At 40.0% G+C, this 18,830-nt stretch overlaps 1 protein-coding gene across 1 annotated transcript in view; it reads left to right on the top strand.

Annotated features, from left to right (window-relative positions):
* Positions 1-18,830, top strand: part of LOC109925306 (docking protein 6-like) — a 383,122-nt gene that overhangs the window by 311,674 nt on the left and 52,618 nt on the right. Inside the window, exon 5 of the mRNA XM_048596077.1 lies at positions 603-792. Within this exon, the coding sequence (XP_048452034.1) occupies positions 603-792 (190 nt within the window). The remainder of the gene's footprint in view (positions 1-602; positions 793-18,830) is intronic.

The raw sequence follows: 18,830 nt of genomic DNA on the forward strand, positions 1-18,830 counted from the left end.
ACCTTGTTGTCTCGGATTCTCCAGCATCTGCAGTTCCTACTATCTCTGATTTTTTGTTGTTTATTTCCTCATCTGCTACAATCACTCATATCAAATGTGTCACTATTATTAACAAGGACCTCATTATAATGAAGGCACAACTTAAAATGCCATCCCTGTGACCAAAGATTGAGAGGCTGCAGCATTTTTCTCAAGAATAGAGATGACAGAGGAATGACATGATAGAGGGCTTAAGGATTCCGGTAGGGTTAATGTGGAGAAGATGTTCCCGCTTGAGGTAGCTAACAGAATTAAGGGCTGTGTTTCAGAGAATTGCTAACTAATCCAGTTGGGAGCTCAGAAGAAATATAATTTCCCAGAGAGTGGTCAGAATATGGAACCCATTAACCACAAGGACTAGTTGAGATTGATGTAACACATGTATTTAAGGGGAAGCTGGACAAATATAACCTCAAGGGAGAAATAGTAGTATGTATAAATAGGGTTAGATTAGCAAGTATGGGCAAGAGGCTCCTGGGAATCATAAGCAGACTTAGTGCACAATACTTGTCTCTGCTCCTAATACCCTGGTTGACCATATCGATCTGTTTCTGTGTTTTCAGAGCGGTTTAATGTTTACTTGATGCCAACACCCAACTTGGACATTTACGGAGAATGCACCATGCAGATCACACATGAAAACATTTACCTCTGGGACATCCACAACCCCAGAGTGAAACTGGTTATGTGGCCACTCAGCTCTCTCAGACGTTATGGAAGAGACTCAACTTGGTTCACATTTGAGGCCGGCAGGTAACCATGTTATTGAACTTACTCTCTGTATAACTGAAGTCATTAATGATTACATTACATATTCATTATGGTTAAGTTGCTGTAATCTGTATCACAGTCACCTTCTGGCTAGTTAAAGACATTCACTAGAACCTGTTAGTTAAAACAAATCAAGCAATATTAATACATTCACAGGAAATCCACTGCCCCAATTTTCAAAAGACCCAATGTCCAAACCATCTCCTATGAGGAGGGACCTCCTACTCCAGACTTTCATCGCTGTTGCACCACAGAACTCTAAGTCCCACATCTCCAGTACGTACAAGGGAAAACCAGTTCCAGTTTTACTGGATCCCGGTATTGCTCTGCAATTCCAATTACAGATTCCAGAATGCACAGACTTGGGTTTTATATGGATTTACACAGGGATTTTTGTAGCAGATCTAACATTTGCCCAGGAGAGCAACTCACAAATAAATCAACTGCATATCAAAAGTTCACCCATCTCCTGGAAAGTGCGATATTTTTGTTCATTGATAGGATATAGGCATCACTGGCTAAACTAGTATTTATTGCCCATTCTTAATTGCCCAGAGAGCAATTAAGAGTCTAACTGCATTGTTTTGGGTCTGGAATCACATGTAGGCCAGACTGCATAAAGACGGCAGATTTCCTTCACTATAGGACATTAGTGAACCAGAGGGGTTTTTACCACAGCCAATAATGCTTACACAGTCACCGTTAGACTAACATTTTTACTCAAATTTTTATTGAAGTCATGGCAGGATTCAAATCCACGTCCTCAGAACATTAGCCCGAGGTTCTGGATAGCTCATCTAGTGACATCATCACTATACCTCACTTCCTCACAATGCTCACCACTCTGCTCCCCCTCACCACGGACAATGTTCACTACCTGTGGCATCTCAGATGGTGCCCACTTCCCCAACCCCACACCACAACTGCTTATCCTCCCTACCCCAACCCCTCCACCACTCCATCCCTCCTTTTACAGCCTCCCTCCCCTCCCCATAACACCACACCACAGTCAGAGCTCATTCCCTCCTTCCCCCACCATCTGATGTTTGTTGTGTTGGCTTCAGTGTAATAAGTACTGTATTTATCATGGACAGCTAGTCTGCTCCACCAGATTATTGCTGTATGATCAAAGTGAAAATGTGCTATGTTTTCTTTTAACTTGTGTAAGCTAATGATTATACTTTAGCATGCCAGAGTTACAATTATAAAATGGGTTGAAATTTTTCCAAGCACGTTATTTGGACTGTACCAATTATGGAGGTTTACAGTCAAAGCATTTACTGAGTCCATTTACAGTTTGTGAGAAATTCCATTGGGTTCGCTTAGAAACGGTCTATTCTTAAGAATGTCATCAATGGAGACCTAATGTAAATATCTTCCGTGTAAAGTGATGCAGCTGACTTTTCACAGGGGCTCTCCAGATAGTTAGGGCAACATTGACAGAAAGAATATAGAATCCCTAAGAAAATGAAATGTGTTTCCAAAGTGGCCAATTGGGATAATCCTTGCTTGAATTCACCACCCCACCCCCCAACCCAGGTGGAGCTAAAATATTAAATTGTGGTAATGAGACTAGAATAGAGAAGATACAATTACACCGTATGTGTGATCAAAATGTCACTTGTGTATAACAATGGAGCACACGATTGCAGTAATTGGATCCATCTGTTGATGATGAATGTTTGACAACTGCATTCATGTTTCAGCTACAGGTCACATCTCTCCTGGAGCATTGGCCCAAACAGTAAAACCAGATGGAAGTTAATCCATTAGGAATGAAGCTAAATTAAAGTACTGGACTTTGCCCTGTAACGTATTTGCCTTTTAAGGGATTCTATCATACATAAATGTAAATATTCCTAATGCATTTAGTGAGGACACCAGAAAGGAATATAATTTAATAAATAGTTAATTTGAAGAATGTGGTTAACAATGTTATCTCAACTTTTATTCCATACAGAGCTACACTCTCAACAACTTACTGGAAACTATTGCTATTCAGGGGCATTCAATTAAATTTGACTAGTCACAGATGAATTTTTTTTATATTTGACTTTATTCATGTAAAGCAAATTGAACCAATAAAGTGACAGTAAATTTCTGCTCTTACATTTGCTGGAATCACCTTACATCTATACTCTTCACCGTTTTTATGTTCATTTAAATTAATAATCTACAAATATGTTTAAATCAAGAAAAATTAAATCTAATCATTGGCCCATCTTTTGAAAGAGGAAGTAAAAGAAGCAGAAGGGATTATGTTTGGAGCTATTTTGAGTAGCTTGTCTTACCTCTGTTTTGTCTCAATCTAATCTAGAAAATTTAGGTTTAGAATCAGAAGGATTTATTTGATTTAATTATGGTTATTTCCCAATTATTTGGGAAACGGTATTTTTTTTCATACTGGATACGGTGGAAGGATTGTGCAATTGATTTCTTCATAATTCTAATGCAACCTTTTCACTTAGGCAGGATGTTCATAGGATCAAGAATACTCCATGGACATTTAACAATGGCAGGCAGAACCTGGATGCAGAGGGTCCTCAACTCTTTCCCAACACCCCCCAGTTATAATTAATTGGGACCTGGACAGTGTGATTCACACAGATCAGGAAGCCATAACATAGAGGCATTTGAACTTGCCAATAAGTTTAAGCATTCCATTTTTGTTGTTCCCAGAGCCTTAACCCATAATCTGAGAGTCTCAAACCTATTGTCTCGATGTAAGTGCTCTAGTATGGTGGATGAAGTCTATTCAAGTGTCTGGATTTGAAGGTTTTTTTTATTGTCTGTTCTTCAAGTGCAAAGTGGGTGGAATTAAACATCCATTGTTGCTATAATAAAAGCTCTGCTGGACTGGTTTAGTCAACAGGCCGTCTGGTATAGTTTACAGGAAAAACTAACTTCAACCTTTGAAACAACATTCTAACCAGCCTGCCTCATCACTAACCTGTCCCCATAGCTCGTTGTGACCTGCTTCCAGGTTAACAGGGTCAATTCTACTCTTGCATTCAAGGGGACATTATAAACCAAGGCAGTTGGCTGAGTTGGGTATTTTCACAATAGGGTTGTGAAAATCCAGCCCTTACAACAGCAAATAGAGGAAATTATATGCCCTAGTGGGGGTCCTCCTAAGTCTCTTAAAATTACATTAAATTGTTTTTTGTTGTACTATTTGACTCACTTTGGACTTCATTTTGGACTTTGAGCTTTTGATGATTCATCTCAAAACAATTAAGGAATGTTAAATCTTTTGTTGTTAACTGCCAGGTTCAGATTTTTCTCTGTGCAACATCTCTTTTCCTTATGAAACTAGAAAATGAAAATACGGTTTTTGTACTAAGCCAACCTCATTAAAACGAAGACATTTACTTCCACACAAGGTTTTGGGCGCATCTGAGGAGATGTCCCTTGTATCTGCATTTCACCAAGGAAATCTTTTCTGGGTCCCAATTGTGCTCCTGAATTACATGCCGCCTTGTTGTCTGAACAGAACAATAGCCTGAAGGTGCTGTTAGTTTAAGGAGTACATGCACAATGACAGACGTATTCCTAAACAGAAAGCTAGCCTTTGATACCAGTAAGTGATATGTGAGTAAATCATAGTTTTACAATGATTTGAGTTGTGCTGTAATGGTTCTTGTTATCTTTACCTCCTGGCAGTTACATTTATTTATTACCTATCTATTTATTCATCATTTATTGCCTGTTTAAATCTAAACAATGTCTGATATTTTACTGTCAGTCATCATCTAACTGGTGCATTCTTCATAACAATGCCACCATTGTCAGAGTCCACTTGCCAACCATCCAGTATTTTCTTCTCATAGAACATAAAACGTTATTCCCCTTTACAATGGTGTTTCTTGCAAATGTCCTGATGAGTGCAAGACAAAAAGATCATCAAAATATCTTTTCATAGTAATATTTAATTTTTGTTCTACTAAACAACTATTTAAATTTATATTTGAACATATCCTTGAAGAGGAATGATTTTAAATCATTATAAGTGCCTAGCCAGCGTTACTAGCTTTAGGTATGGTCCTAAAATGCTCTCCCTGGAGTATTTGGACCAAACAAGGGCATCACATGATGAAATATACTTAGTAAGTATGGTATTGCAGAAAAAAACTGCCTTAATTTAACTACTCTCGGTACAATGAATTTCCCATTTATAATTCTGGAGATACATAGGGTCCTGAAGTGTAAAAGGTTGGGCAACTACTTTTAAGATTTATTTAGTAATATTTTATTCAAATTAATCCTGGATTACATTATGGGAACGATATTATAAAGTGTAAAGTAAATAAATTTACCTACAAACAAACATAGCATTTTGAAATCCAACTAGAAATAAATGTAGGATATTCAAACAAATATGCTAACAGTATACTCACAATCAAATAATATCAGTTTATCTTGTCTCAATCGCAACAAGATTTTATCTAAGATCTGCGCTATCTTCTTGGTCTGTGATGGCGCAGTATGACAATGCTTACCTAGAGGTCAGATTTAAAGAAAGTCCTTTTATTTAGAAACAGGTTTACCATTGTCTTTTGTCTTCAGATCAGTCAGTATCTGTTTTCCAGCTTTTCTTAATACCCTTAGCCACAGTAAGAAATTTCAAATACTTGTGCAATGTTGGTCTCCCCGCTCTCAGCAAATATGAAAAGTTTTCATTTGCAAGCACAATCTACAATATTTGCCCTGCAATGAGATACAATGTTATAAATGTTAATATTGAATTGAGCAGTAAGTGTGTAATAGGTTGTCACACAACACTTTGTGACATGCTGTCTTGGACCATCTTGGGTAGTGTAGATAGCATTGAACCTGGGTACCACTTATTTCCAGGTTTGAGACATTGTCATCCTCTCAGAAGGGTGCTGAGAGTATCAAACAGAATAATTGTTTCAAATTTACTTCCTACAGCCATGTCCTGCTTCACCTGTTAAGGAACAAGGAGATAATCCATAGATGGAAACCTCCACCATCACTTCAGTTTTGCTACATGTGTTTTATCTCTGCTTTTCTCTGATTTTTCCTCCTTCAACTTTGTAAAAGCCTGCAAAAGGATTTGAATGCATTTTGGAATGCAACTGAACAATTTGACAGAATGGACAGGTTTCTTTCAAGCAGGTTTTTGTGTCTGAAATGGTATTAAACTTAAAACAATGTTATCACTCCCACTGAAGAACATATTATAGTAAAGGCTCCTCAACAGGTGACAGTGGCATAGTGGTAATATCACCAGTCTGGTGGTCCAGGAACCCTGGCCATCATTCTGGGAAATAGGGTCAAGTCTCACCATAGCAGCTAGTGGAAATTAAGTTCAATTAATTTAGAACTGAATGCTATTCCCAGTAATGGTGATCATGTAAGCCTTTGAGGGCAGGCTCTTTGCCATCCCTATCTGGTCTGGCCTACATGTCACATGGTTAACACTAATGTGCCATCTGAAGTGGAACCCCTTGCAGGGTCATTAGCAGTGGACAGCAAATACTGGCCTCGCCTACATCCCGTGAAACAATAAAGGACTTGGCAAATGGATCACATGATGTAGTGAAATTTTTGACTATTTGGAGGTAATTACCTGCCTGGAGCAATCTATTTTTTTTTCCCCCTCAGTGTTATTCTCTTCCCCTTCTCTTACCCTCCCATTCCCATCCACAAGTGTTCTTCCATCCTTGAGGTAGAAAATTATGCTGTGCACTTTTAGAAAGAGCTAGCCAGCCTCCAGTTCTCTTTTTGCCATGCTTCACTTACAAAGCTCACTTATGTGAGCTCACATAAATATTCATTGGAAAGGGCAGGGGCAGGAGTAGAGATCATACTCCAGTCTGATCAAGTTCTTACCTCACACAAGCACTGTGCACTGGAAAGCAGTCAGGAGGGACACTACGTACTCTGAAATGAATTGTAGCACTTCATTGTCACCTCAGCTGGGATTGGGCATCTGAGCACAGATAGTGATTAAAGCAGTAACTTTACTTGGCTGAGCTGACAATGGATGCTCCAGTTATCCATTGTGTCACTTAAAGGATTCAATAATCGACATTACACTGTACCTCTGGTGCTTCATTAATTCATACATTGACAGCAATTATGATATTATTGACTGATATTATTTTCATCTCTGTGAGCTCAAATGTGGAGTCAAGTGCATTGGATTAGTACAGTGTTTAAGAATAGGTTATAATGTATTTATAACTATTTGGGATTAGCCTGTTGATAATTTGTTTTGATGGTAAAAATTGCAGATATTTAAATCCTTAAGTTTTTTTTTTCCAGGATGCAAACTGTCAAATTATTACACCAGTTAATTGAACAGGCAAGCATGAGTATTACAACTCCAGATGAAACTGCTAAAATATGTTGTGATCTGATTAATAACTTTCTTGCTATTGAGTTTGAGATTCCAAGTGTTACTAAGAAAATAAAGCCAGAAGACTTCACAATTTTGAACAAATAAACTTTGATACAAAGTAAGAAGAAATAAATAGTTTACGCGTGTGTGCGTGTGCGCGCGTGTGTGTGTGTGTGTGTGTGTGTGTGAGATTGCACAACTTGTGCTGTAACATCCAACATTAACATGAGGTAAATATGAGTATCAGATAATCTTTGGTCAAACCCCCTACAGCCCACCCTGGAAAGATGTGGTTAAGAGAGATCACAAAGATTTCTTGGAACCTTAGTGATGGGAGTTGCCATGGTGAGACACACAAAATCAATTGAGGGGAGGCAATGGCCTAGTAATATTATCGCTGGACTGTTAATCCAGAGATCCAGATAATGTTCTGGGACCTGGGTTTGAATCCCTCCATGGTAGATGGTGGAATTGAATTCAATAAAATATCTGGAATTTTGAATCTGATGATGATCATGAATCGATTATCGGAAAAACCCATCTGGTTCACTAATGTTCTTTAGGGAAGGAAACTGCCATTCTTACCTGGTCTGGCCTACATGTGACTCCAGACCCACAGCAATGTGGTCGACTCTGAACTGGCCTCTGGGCAATTAGGGATGGGCAATAAATGCTGCCTGGTCAGTGACGCTGTCATCCAGTGAATGAATAAAGGAAAAAAAAATCTATAAAGCAATGTCTCCTTTAAAAGGGATTCCAATTCTTTACTTTCAAAGATCTAGCCTTGAAACCTCCTCATTATCGACCCATCATGGATTATGTCAACAATAGCTCAGTCTCTTGCCCTGAGATTGTGTTCCATTTTATTCCTGAGACTGCCCTGTGGCACCTGCTCACAGGCTGAATTCCAACTCTTTCACAGACAACTCGCTTCACTAAACTGGCACTGCCGGTTTCTCCAAGCTATGACAAGCAAATACCACGTGTACTTTCTTTACTCCTGCTCTCAGCTACCAAATGGCTCCTGGGACTTCAATGAGCCACTAGACTCCAGCACTTTAGCCGTGTGGCAATAGTCTTTGGCTGCTTGTCTCACTTCAACACAGAACAAGCAACCCTTGCTGCCTTGGCAAAGCTGTCGGAACTTCTTCCAAATTCTGACTGCCTTAGTTCAATACCACAGCCTAGAATTTCTTCCCCTGGCTTCTGACCTCCACATAGTCAGATAACTTATCCTTCTGCATTACCACAGGTCCCACGGTCAGATCTCTTGCACCATCACCACCACATTTACGTGCACTCCTGTCTGCAGCTGCCTAAAGAGGAAAAGGGAAATGTGAGCCAAGCATACACACCCCATCCCACTCGTATATATACCAGCACTTCAAGGGCATCCAAAGAATTGGAGATGCTAGCATCCACAGAAGCACTGCATCAAATCTCCAGAATCAGGAAGGTCATCTTATAATAAGAGGGCATTTGTTCATTGTGAAATACCGTTATCTTAAAAATCAAACAGCTGTTTTAAAGTGGGTTTATAGCCTTGTGGTCATTATGGAAGACTTAAGGGTCTGTTTCAGTGTTGTTACTGCTGGGAACAAGCTATGTTCAAAGAATGGGGGTGACACAATGACTCGGGGTGGCACAGTGGCTCAGTAGTTAGCACTGCTGCCTCACAGCATCAGGGACCCGGGTTTGATTCCATCCTTGGGTGACTGTGCGGCGTTTACACATTCTCCCCATGTCTGTGTGGGTTTCCTCCCACAGTCCAAAGATATGCAGGCTGGGTGGATTGGCCATGCTAAATTACCCATAGTATCTAGGGTAGAGGGTGGGATCTGTTGGAGGGTCAGTGTGGACTTGATGGGCCAAATGGCCTGCTTCCATTCTGTGTTCTGAGGTTGATGAGATGATTAGCGCGTACTCATGCTTTTCCACTCTCCCTAGTTGCCATGTAAGTCTTCCCATTGGGAAAGGGCCAATGCTTTCCTCCTTTATGAGTTGAAGCAAGAAACTCTCATTGAAATTGGGACAACATGCCCTTTTACTAAGCCATTAGAACTGACTCTTGCTATAGTTGCTGTCCAGAGAGCCTGAGGAAACTTAACCTAAGAGAATTTGATTCGTTCAAGCTGTATTTGAATTTTAATTATCCAGCTCTGAATAATTTAGTGCTTTCTATCAATGGCAACTGATCCACTGTGTCTGATCACTGCCCAGGGAGTGAAGACTAAAACCTAGCCAAGCCGAAGACCGAGATTGTATTCTGTTGCGCTGGCAGCAAGTCTGTCAAGAAAGTTGATGATCGCCCTCTGGTTTGTATCAGATTAATTGATTCTAGTCATTTTATTTCAGCTGGCTTTAGCACTTCTGTTAAAGAGGAGAAGATAGGCCATAGCTTCCTTTCTTGCTCAATGCCCAGAAATGTCTGCTGGAAAAGCTAGAGTGTAGGTCTATGTAAACAGATTCAAGGCGTAATGCCTTTTATGGTCAAACAGCCTGTTGTGGCTAACACACAAATGTAGGCCACTTGAGTAAAGTAGTAGAGGTTAGCTGGGAACAATGGAACCAATACCCATCCAGGAATCAATGTCATCAGGAAGGCGTGGGAAGGGATAACATTGGCAGAAACCATTTTTTTTAAAAGTATGTTATCCAATTAAATAAAACTTCTAATTTAGACACTTGCATTGTCTCCAGCTCATTTGCCAGGGCTGACATGGCCCAAAGGCTCTAGTGAGATATCCATTCATTGCTGACACCATTCTGCTTCTCTTCAATATAACTCAATCTCATAGCCCCAAAAGATTCCATTCCATTTATGTTACTCGTGCTGTAATTATCATCATTTTTGTGTCATGATTAAGATCAAACTTTGGGGACTATTATCTACCCATTTCCATTGATCATTGGGTAATGTTGGGAACCCATATGTTACAGTACATAATGGAAGCTCCACTGTAACCTCATTTGTCCCTTATTGTTAGATCTAATAGGCTATCAATATTTTATTTCTTTAAGCACGATAGCAAGGCACCTTAGGCATTTGATATGAAAAATCATACAGTTTTTGTGCAATAAATAATTTAATCTAATTAACCTATTTTACACATGCAATTAAATCACATTTACTGTTTTACCAAGCTTTCCCTACCAGTTCAATGCTGCTAAAGAAAATCAGCTATATTTTGTTGCAGAAGTAATCATGAGGCTATCAGTGCTCTTTCACATTAAAAAAAATCTTCTGGCAACTGAATATGAGCAATGAAACACAAAGTCAGGTGCTGCTATAAAGGTTTCATTGTATTAATAATTTACTATTAATTATTTTGGAGATTCAGCAGTGAAACACATTGCAGGATGTGAAGCTGCAGTAAACTCTGCAGGTAAAGTTAGGGTAATCCATTTGGTTGCAAGTAAAATTTTAACATCCAGTCTGTTAAGCACAGGGCATTAACTGTTGCAAATTAAGAAACTCAGTCCTTTTAAATTTTAATTTTTGCTCAGGATTTAGATTTTTGTTTTCCTTTTTGTCTTTTATCCGTCAATTTTGTGCTTCATTTCCTCTCTTTATTTTGTTTTCTGTGCATAGTATGGCATTGAATGTACTATTCTAACTGGCAATCCATGAGTCAAACTCTAAAACAAAGTAAGGGTGCTTTAGTCAAATTGTTTAATGGGATTTGCAGTTGCTTGACCCATTTACACCAGTTCCAGATTTCTCTGTGTGTAGTAACATTACATGTAAACTGCACCAGAAAGTCAACAGCAAGTTCAATGAAATGCTGTTCATTTACAGCTGAGAGCAAAATCCAACCTGATAATGAATCCATTATAATGTTCAAATTTTGCATGTGCTAGCTGATAACACGAGCTCTCATTGAACAATGACTGCATGGCCACAGCTCTCAAAAAGCTAAAAGCTCAAAAATGCCCTTGGCATTTGAACAGAAACAGTTTTACATGGACTTTGCAATCTAAGCTGCAGTGAAATCAAAAATTATTTTGCATTTATTGGAAGTAAAGGAAATATGTGGAGTTGAGTCACCTTCAGTGCCTGCAGGGAAGCTGATAGAGAAGATCCCTCACCCCATTCCTAGTATCTTCAAACTCCCTTGATCTTCATCCGATAGTTGACATAGAAGCCAGCTCCTAAAATGCTGACTTGGTTGTTGCAAAATGGTGTTGATTGGCAGGAGTGATGCTTGGCCCAATGTTTGCCCATTGACTTTCCACAAGTTAAATGCAAATAGTAAGCACCATTGAGTTGTTCTTTTTATACACACCTGGCAACCTCCAAATAAGGGAAAAGCTGACAAGCAACTTCAGAAGTGCTGGCACGTCTTCAAATAAACTACCAATTAAAAAGTCGGCAAGGTTGAAATTCTCTGGTCCTTTGCTGATTGTCTGGTCTAACTTTGTTGATAATTCACAGAAAACCTAGAGGAATGGTGTCTCTCCTGCATTTCTGTGATCCTGCACTGCACTGACAGTGGGTGACCAGGACAATCCTTTCAGAAGTTCAGACCCAATGCATAACCTAGAAACAGTCCAAAATGAAGACCAATGCTTCAACGCAAAAGAATGAGTTCAAGTCCTTTTAAGCATGCTGCATTTTTCTTGGTGCTTTGATTTTGGTTTTCGTAATCCAGCTCGTTTCACGTGAAATTTGAAATTGAGTGACCCCCATATCAAGGGGATGGATTCAGCACTTGGAGTTAGAGATCATCAGATATGGTGTAAAAGCAGGATCAGGCTATTGAGTTGAATGATCACTCATGACCATGAAGAATGACAAAGTAGGCTCAAAGGCCAATTAGCCTTCTCTTATTTTCTATGTTTCTACATTAAGGCCTATATGCAAGTGAAAATAATTCCTGCTGAATTAGTAGCCCTTCTGCTGAAATGAAAATTGTCTTGATGAAGCAGAGTCTGAAAGATTTGCATTCTCTTAAAATCATGACAGCCCAGAATGCGAAGTCGAAATGTCTGTGGTCCATTTCTTGTCATGTAAACAAGCTGTACAATCAAACCCTGTCTTATTGCTCATCTTCTCTGCTTCCTCTGTAACCTTCAGTGAATTTGATAGGCAACATTGCCGCTGATGCACCATCTGCTGCCCCACCTCATTTGAAGGATCTTTCACTTGACCTCTGAATTAGCAAGCCCACCATCCCCTACCTCAAGAGGCAGTTTGCACACCACTTCTTCTCCTCCTCCCTTTCGCCTTCACTTCACTTCCTCCAATGCACCTCCTCTTATGCCCTCCACTCATCTTGCCTCCAACATAGCACCAGTGAAGGGTGTAATATGGCATGTCAAGTTTACTTGTGCAGTTTTCCCTCAAAAGTGGATAGAACATAGAACAGTACAGCACAGGAATGGGCCCTTTGGCCCGTGATGTTGTGCCAAACATGACACCAATTAAGCTAATCCCTTCTGCCCGTCTTTGGTCCATATCCCTCCATTCCTTACATAGTCGCGTGTTTATCCAGAAGTCTCTTAAATGCCCCTATCGTACCTGCCTCAGTGGTTGAATTCCATATATCCGCCTTTGGCCCATATCCTTTGAACCGTTTGCTGTACAAAAATTTATCTATCTCAGATTTAAAACTACCGATTGTTCAATTCTGTTCTCCCTGCTATAGGAAAGATGTTGTGAAATGTGAAAGGGTTCAGAAAAGATTAACAAGGGTGTTTCCAGGGTTGGAGAGTTTGAGCTGAAGAGAGTTGGAGGGGCTGAATAGGTTGGGGCTATTTTCCCTGGAGCATCGAAGGTTGAGGGGTGACCTTACAGAAGTTCATAAAATCATGAGGGGCATGGATAGAGTGAATATTTAAAGTATGGGATTTAATAGTGGGACAATAAAAATAATGATCTAAATCATGACTATGAGAACTGAATTACACTTCCATGTGCTGGTCCAAATAAGCAGCAGTTTCCAAAACCACATCAGCTAAAGGCTACATGTGGCCTTGACACTTCGAGAAGTTTTAATGCCCTCCATCTGAGGCAGATTTACAGGTAAGGGAGGTGTCATTTAATCACACAGGAGGGCAAGGGCTGGGAATACCATTGCCTCCCCACTCTCCCTCAGGTAAATCTGGGCTGTGAAAGATGATGGAGAGTTTCCTGCCTGAGGGGTAATTAAGGCACTTCAGTGGGCAATTAATGCCTGCTTCAGCTTGCCCCTCACTGGTGTTCAATGAGTGGGAAGGCAGGAGTTTTGGTATTTGGGGAGACTGACAAAAAAATCTCTGTCATGGCCAGGAGAGGAGTTGGTTGGTAATTAGGTTACCTCTTTTGATGCCTGATGGGAGGACCCAGCATTGGAAAGTTCAGGGTTTTGACTCAGTTTGATTTGTTACTGTCCCATGTACTGAGGTACAGTGAAAAGTGTTGTCCTATGTGCTTTACAGGCTGATGGTACTATACAATTTAATCACGGTAACAGAACACAGTGCAGGATATAGTGTTATAGCCACCAAGAAGGTGCAGAGAGAGATCAACATTAACATTTAAAAGGTCCATACAAAAGTCTGATAATAGTGGGGAAGAAGCAGTTTTTGAATCTGTTCGTACACATATTCAAATTTTTGTATCTTCTGCCTGACAGAAGAGGGTGGAAGAGAGTATGACCCCAGTAAAAGCCAATCCCCAACCCTCATGGTCTTTTCCTCTGAGACCCATCCACACACCCAGGTAGCAGCCCCACAGCCCACCTGTATTTGCATAATCCATGGCGAGGCCTCCTTCTGAGTATTTCACCCATTGCTGATCTCATCACAATAGAGACCTGCCAGTCTGCGCAAGATCCTAAACCCTGAGTCGGGCCCATTCATTCACATCCTTCAACAATTATCCCAAAACAGAAATACCCCGGGTTCCTGGATGCCTCCCTGCCCTGACTGCTGGGAGATGGTGTCACCACTAGTTTAGAGCCGCTGGCTGCCTCTTAACTGCGGAAAGAGTAGAGATATTTTAAAGCAAAGGAATATTCACCTTTCAAACCATCTCCAAGGCAACATGGTACGTAAGATTTATAATTGGATAGAAACAGAAAGCAGTTGTCTTCAATTTTGGACTTTTCTTTACTCTAAAAATTAGTTACCATTTGGGGCATGCAGCAGCAATTGTCACTGGACTAATAATCTAGAGCCTTGGGCAAATGTTCTGGATTCAAATTTCAAGCAGAGCAGTTGGTGGAATTTAAATTCAGTTACTAAATCTGAAAAAAGAAGATAGTCTGTGTAATGGTGAGCCATGGAGCCATTGCCAGTTTTCGTAAAAAGCCATCTGTTTCACTAATATCCTTTAGGGATGGAAATCTGCTGTCCCTACCTTAACTGACCTACTTGTGACCCCAGCAATATGGTCAAATTTTAAATGGCCTCTGAAATTGGCCAGCAAGCCAGTCAGGTTTACCAGGATCTTGAATGCTTTTGACAAGATGCATGTCGAAAGGATGTTTCCTCTTGTGGGTGAGTCCAGAGCAAAAGGGTCCTGATTTAAGATTAAGGGTCACCCTTTTAGGATAGAGATGAGAACTTTTTTTTCTGACAGTTGTGTAACTTTGGAACCCTGCTTCAGAAGGGAGTGCAAGTGAGGACATGGAATTCTTTTTAAAGTCAAAGGTAGTTGGACTCAAGTTAGGCAAGTGAATCAAAGGTTACCAAGGGTAGATGGGAATGTGGAACAGCTACACCATGTTCTTATTGAATGGCGGAGAAACCTGGAGGGGCCGAACTGCCTACTTCTGCTCATATCTCAAATGTTCTTAAGTAAATCATTTGGGGGAGAAGAAAGTCTGAAAGGAAGGAAACTAGTTCTGTCAATGTGCCCACACCACCATGGGCTGCAGTTCAAGAAGGTGGTTCACCACCAGATTCTCAAGGGCAGATGTGGTGGGAATTGACCCAGTAAGTGACCTATGACATCCCATGAACACATAAGCAAAAAAAAAAGTAGTCTTCAAACCTTCTCTGATCTGGAGAAATTACCTGAATGGTATAAAGACTGTCTCAAGTTCTCAGAGATGGACAATCTCTACAAAGGATAGTTCATGAGACTCCGTTATTTAACTTTCAACACCTCAAATTATGGCTTTACTAACATGATGTAGGCCTGTTTGATCTGTAATTACTCCAGCCCAGGCTGCTAGCCCCTCACATTAGGCATTATTGCGATTTTCAAATTAAGAATAACCTTATAATGTATGATTATTACATTAATCTAGTGTAGTCTTTGCTTTTTTGTTACCTTAAACCAAGATGATTGATGAGTTAGCTGTTACTAGAATTGCTGGCAGTAGTTGCGAGAGGTGAAATATTTTAATGTATTGAGCCACACATCCCAAATTAAGAATCAAAATAACCCTGTCCAAAATGGGGTTGGGAAGGTCCCATGATTTCCATTACATTTGTGACTGCACTCATCATTAAGGGCACAATGGGAGTGTTCACCAACTAAAGGCATGTCAAAGACCCCTGGAAAGGTGCCACACTTACAAAGGATTACCTTCAGGTACAGATATCAAGTGAGGGCCCTGTGCCTGTTTAGCAGCTGGTATGCCTGGCCTCATCACTTTTCATGTGAATTAAGGATACGGAACCTCCTGGTGTTGAGAGCCCTTCGTCCAGTATCAATTGCTTCTGTGAAAAGAGCCGTAAAGGACTTATAGAGGCTCTGCCCTTCATAAAGACCACGTTACCTCTGACAATTGAGCCTGATATGGATGAAATTTCCAACTTTTCCGGTGTGGCCCTACCATAAACCCCAGCAGCATTGCGTCACAAAGCCTGTGGATGTGGAAGTATTTTGCACTTATAAAAACAATTATACAAGTTAGGAGTAGAAGCAGACTATTCGGCCTTTCAGGCCTGTTCCGTCATTCAATAAGGTCATTGCTGATCTGTTTGTGTTCCGAATTCCACATTCAATCCACCTCTGTTACCCTTTTGGCAGAGGAATAAATCTATCTTCACTTAAAAAATAGTCAATGACTCTGCCTCCACTGCCTTCTGAAACAAAGAGCTCCAAAGTTGCACTGCCCTCTGACAGAAGCAATATGCCCTCATCTGGGTCTGCAAAGGACAACCCCAAATTTAAAACAATGCCCCATGGCACTGTTCTGGACATACCCACGAGCGGAAACATCCTTTCCACATCCACCTTGTCAAGAACTTTCACAATCTTACAAACCTTAATCTTCTAAACTCTGGTGAAAATAAACTAATTCTTTCCTTAGAAGACAGCTCACTTATTCTAGGTATAACACTAGTAAAGCTCTCTTCAATCACTTCCATTGCAGTTATGTCCTTCCTTAAAGAAGGAGGCCAAAACTGCAACCAATATTCAAGATGTAGTCTCACTGATGCCCTGTATAACTGAAGCATAACATCTCTCATTTTATAAAAGCAAGATATTGTAGATGCTGGAGATCTGAAATAAAGCCAGAAAGTTCTGGAGAAACTCAGCAGGTCTGGCAGAATCTGTGGAGAGAGGAACAGAGAAACATTACTGGCCCAATAACATTACTTCTGTCCTTACCTTTTTATGTTAAAGTTCACTCATAATAAAGGATAGAATCCCATTAGCCTTTTTAATTAATTGCTGCTCCTGCACATGAGCATTTTTATGATTCATGCTCTAGAACACCTAGATCAGAATTCTGAGGTCGTATTTTTTTTAGTTATTCCTGAACCTTGAAACAACTTCAATTGTTCCCAAATTACACTGCTGCCGGATTTTTGCCACATTTCCTTTTATCCATTCATAGGATATGGGTGTCACTGGCTAGGCCAGCATTTATTGCCCATCTCTGCCCAGAAGGCAGTTAAGAGTCACCACGTTGCTATTGGTCTGGAATCATATGTAGGTTGGACTAGGTAAGAATGGTTTCCTTCTCTAAAGGACAGTCTTGAACCGGATGGGTTTTTCCAACAATCACAACAGATTCCTGGTTGTCATTAGACTCTTAATTCCATTTTTTTTAAAAATTCAAATTCCAACATTTGTCATAGCAGGATTTGAACCGGGTCCCCAGAACATTAGCTGGGTCTCTGGATTAACAGTCCAGCGATAACGCACTAGGCCATCACCTCCTCTTTAACCTATTGTAGGAATGCAATTATTCTAAAATATCTTTTTAAATATCTGCAATTGCTTCTCTCCTGGTCTGTGTCCCAGCCTAATATCCCAGTTTACTTCCCCTCGCTTACTTTCATGCTCACACATTTGCCCTTATTTAAGTTTAATATACTAGTCTTAGATCCAGTCTTTGCCCTGAATGTGCATGTAAAATTCAGTTATATTATGATCACTGCTACTGAGAAATGCCTTTATCCTGATGTCAGTCATTAATCCTGTCACATTACAAATACCAAGTCTCATATAGCCAACGTTCTGGTCAGTTCTAGAACATGCTGCTCTAAGAAACTGTCTCAAAAGCATTCAGTGGACTCCTTATCAAGGCTACAATTGCATATCTAATTATTCCAGTTTATATGTAAATTATAATTACCCATGATTGTCACAAGCACCCAATATTTTTTCTTGTTGACTGCTTGGTACTCTGTGGTTACTGCTTAGGGGCCTGTACATTACTCCCACTAATGACTTCTTTCCCCCACACTTTCTCATCTCTAAACTAAATCAACTCTATCTCCTGAGCTGTTGAACTAAGGTAATCTCGTACCACTGTCTTCTTTGGCTTGGGAATGCTATCCCTCTACTTTTATCTTGCTTCCCATTCATCTTGAATGTCAGCTAGCCCTCAATATTCAGAACTCAATCCTTGTCATTCTACGGCCACATCACAATAATGGGTCACCCGATTGCATTTATTTACTTCATGCATTATCCATTCACTTAATTTGTTTCAAATACTACATACTTTCAAGTACAGAACCAAACGATTTTTTTCATCATCTTTGTAGCATCTAACCTTGAACACTTGTATGTTCTTATGTTTTTTTTTCCTCTCTGTCCCTTCCTGCCATTTTTCATCTTCATTTTTCATATTCGTATTTTTTTATCCTGAACCACAAAAAAAAACTCAAATATAAGTTGTTTTGTTTCAAATTGTGGTGCAGGGGGACCACATTTGAGTTGAATAATACTAGAATGAAGTACAGGTAGTCACAAGCACAGTCATTTCTAGAGGCAGAAGGAGACAGCAGTTTGAAGTGTCGAGTTAAGTTTAACAGAGAAGCGTAATGATACAATATTAGTTTCTCAAGCAAGGAGGCCTAATCTGAAGCTTCACTAAGTTGGAGAACAGGTCAGAAATAAGTTTAAATGCCACAGGGTCACTTCTGTCACCGTGTAGTCAAGTTGCATATGTCTGTTGGATACAGTCTTATAGTAGACCAAATAACCCGGTTGACAATGTTATTGTCATTGCTCAGAAGTGTAACTACAAGGAATTGAGGTCAACTTCATAGCTCACATTGATATTTAATGGGAAACAGTCCAACAAACTTATTGACTAATAGGCTTTTAAAGATGAATGGCAGTGTCTGCGCAATCCCTCAGGTCCTCGTTTCCTGTATTGTCTGCCACAATCATTAAAGCTTTCTAATAAAACATTAGAATGTTGTTGCCACTTTGTCAATTCTATCTTTGTTTTGACTTATAGCTGATACTGTTACA

The sequence above is a fragment of the Rhincodon typus genome, chromosome 4, assembly GCF_021869965.1.
Source record: "Rhincodon typus isolate 14 chromosome 4, sRhiTyp1.1, whole genome shotgun sequence".
NCBI lineage: Eukaryota > Metazoa > Chordata > Chondrichthyes > Orectolobiformes > Rhincodontidae > Rhincodon > Rhincodon typus.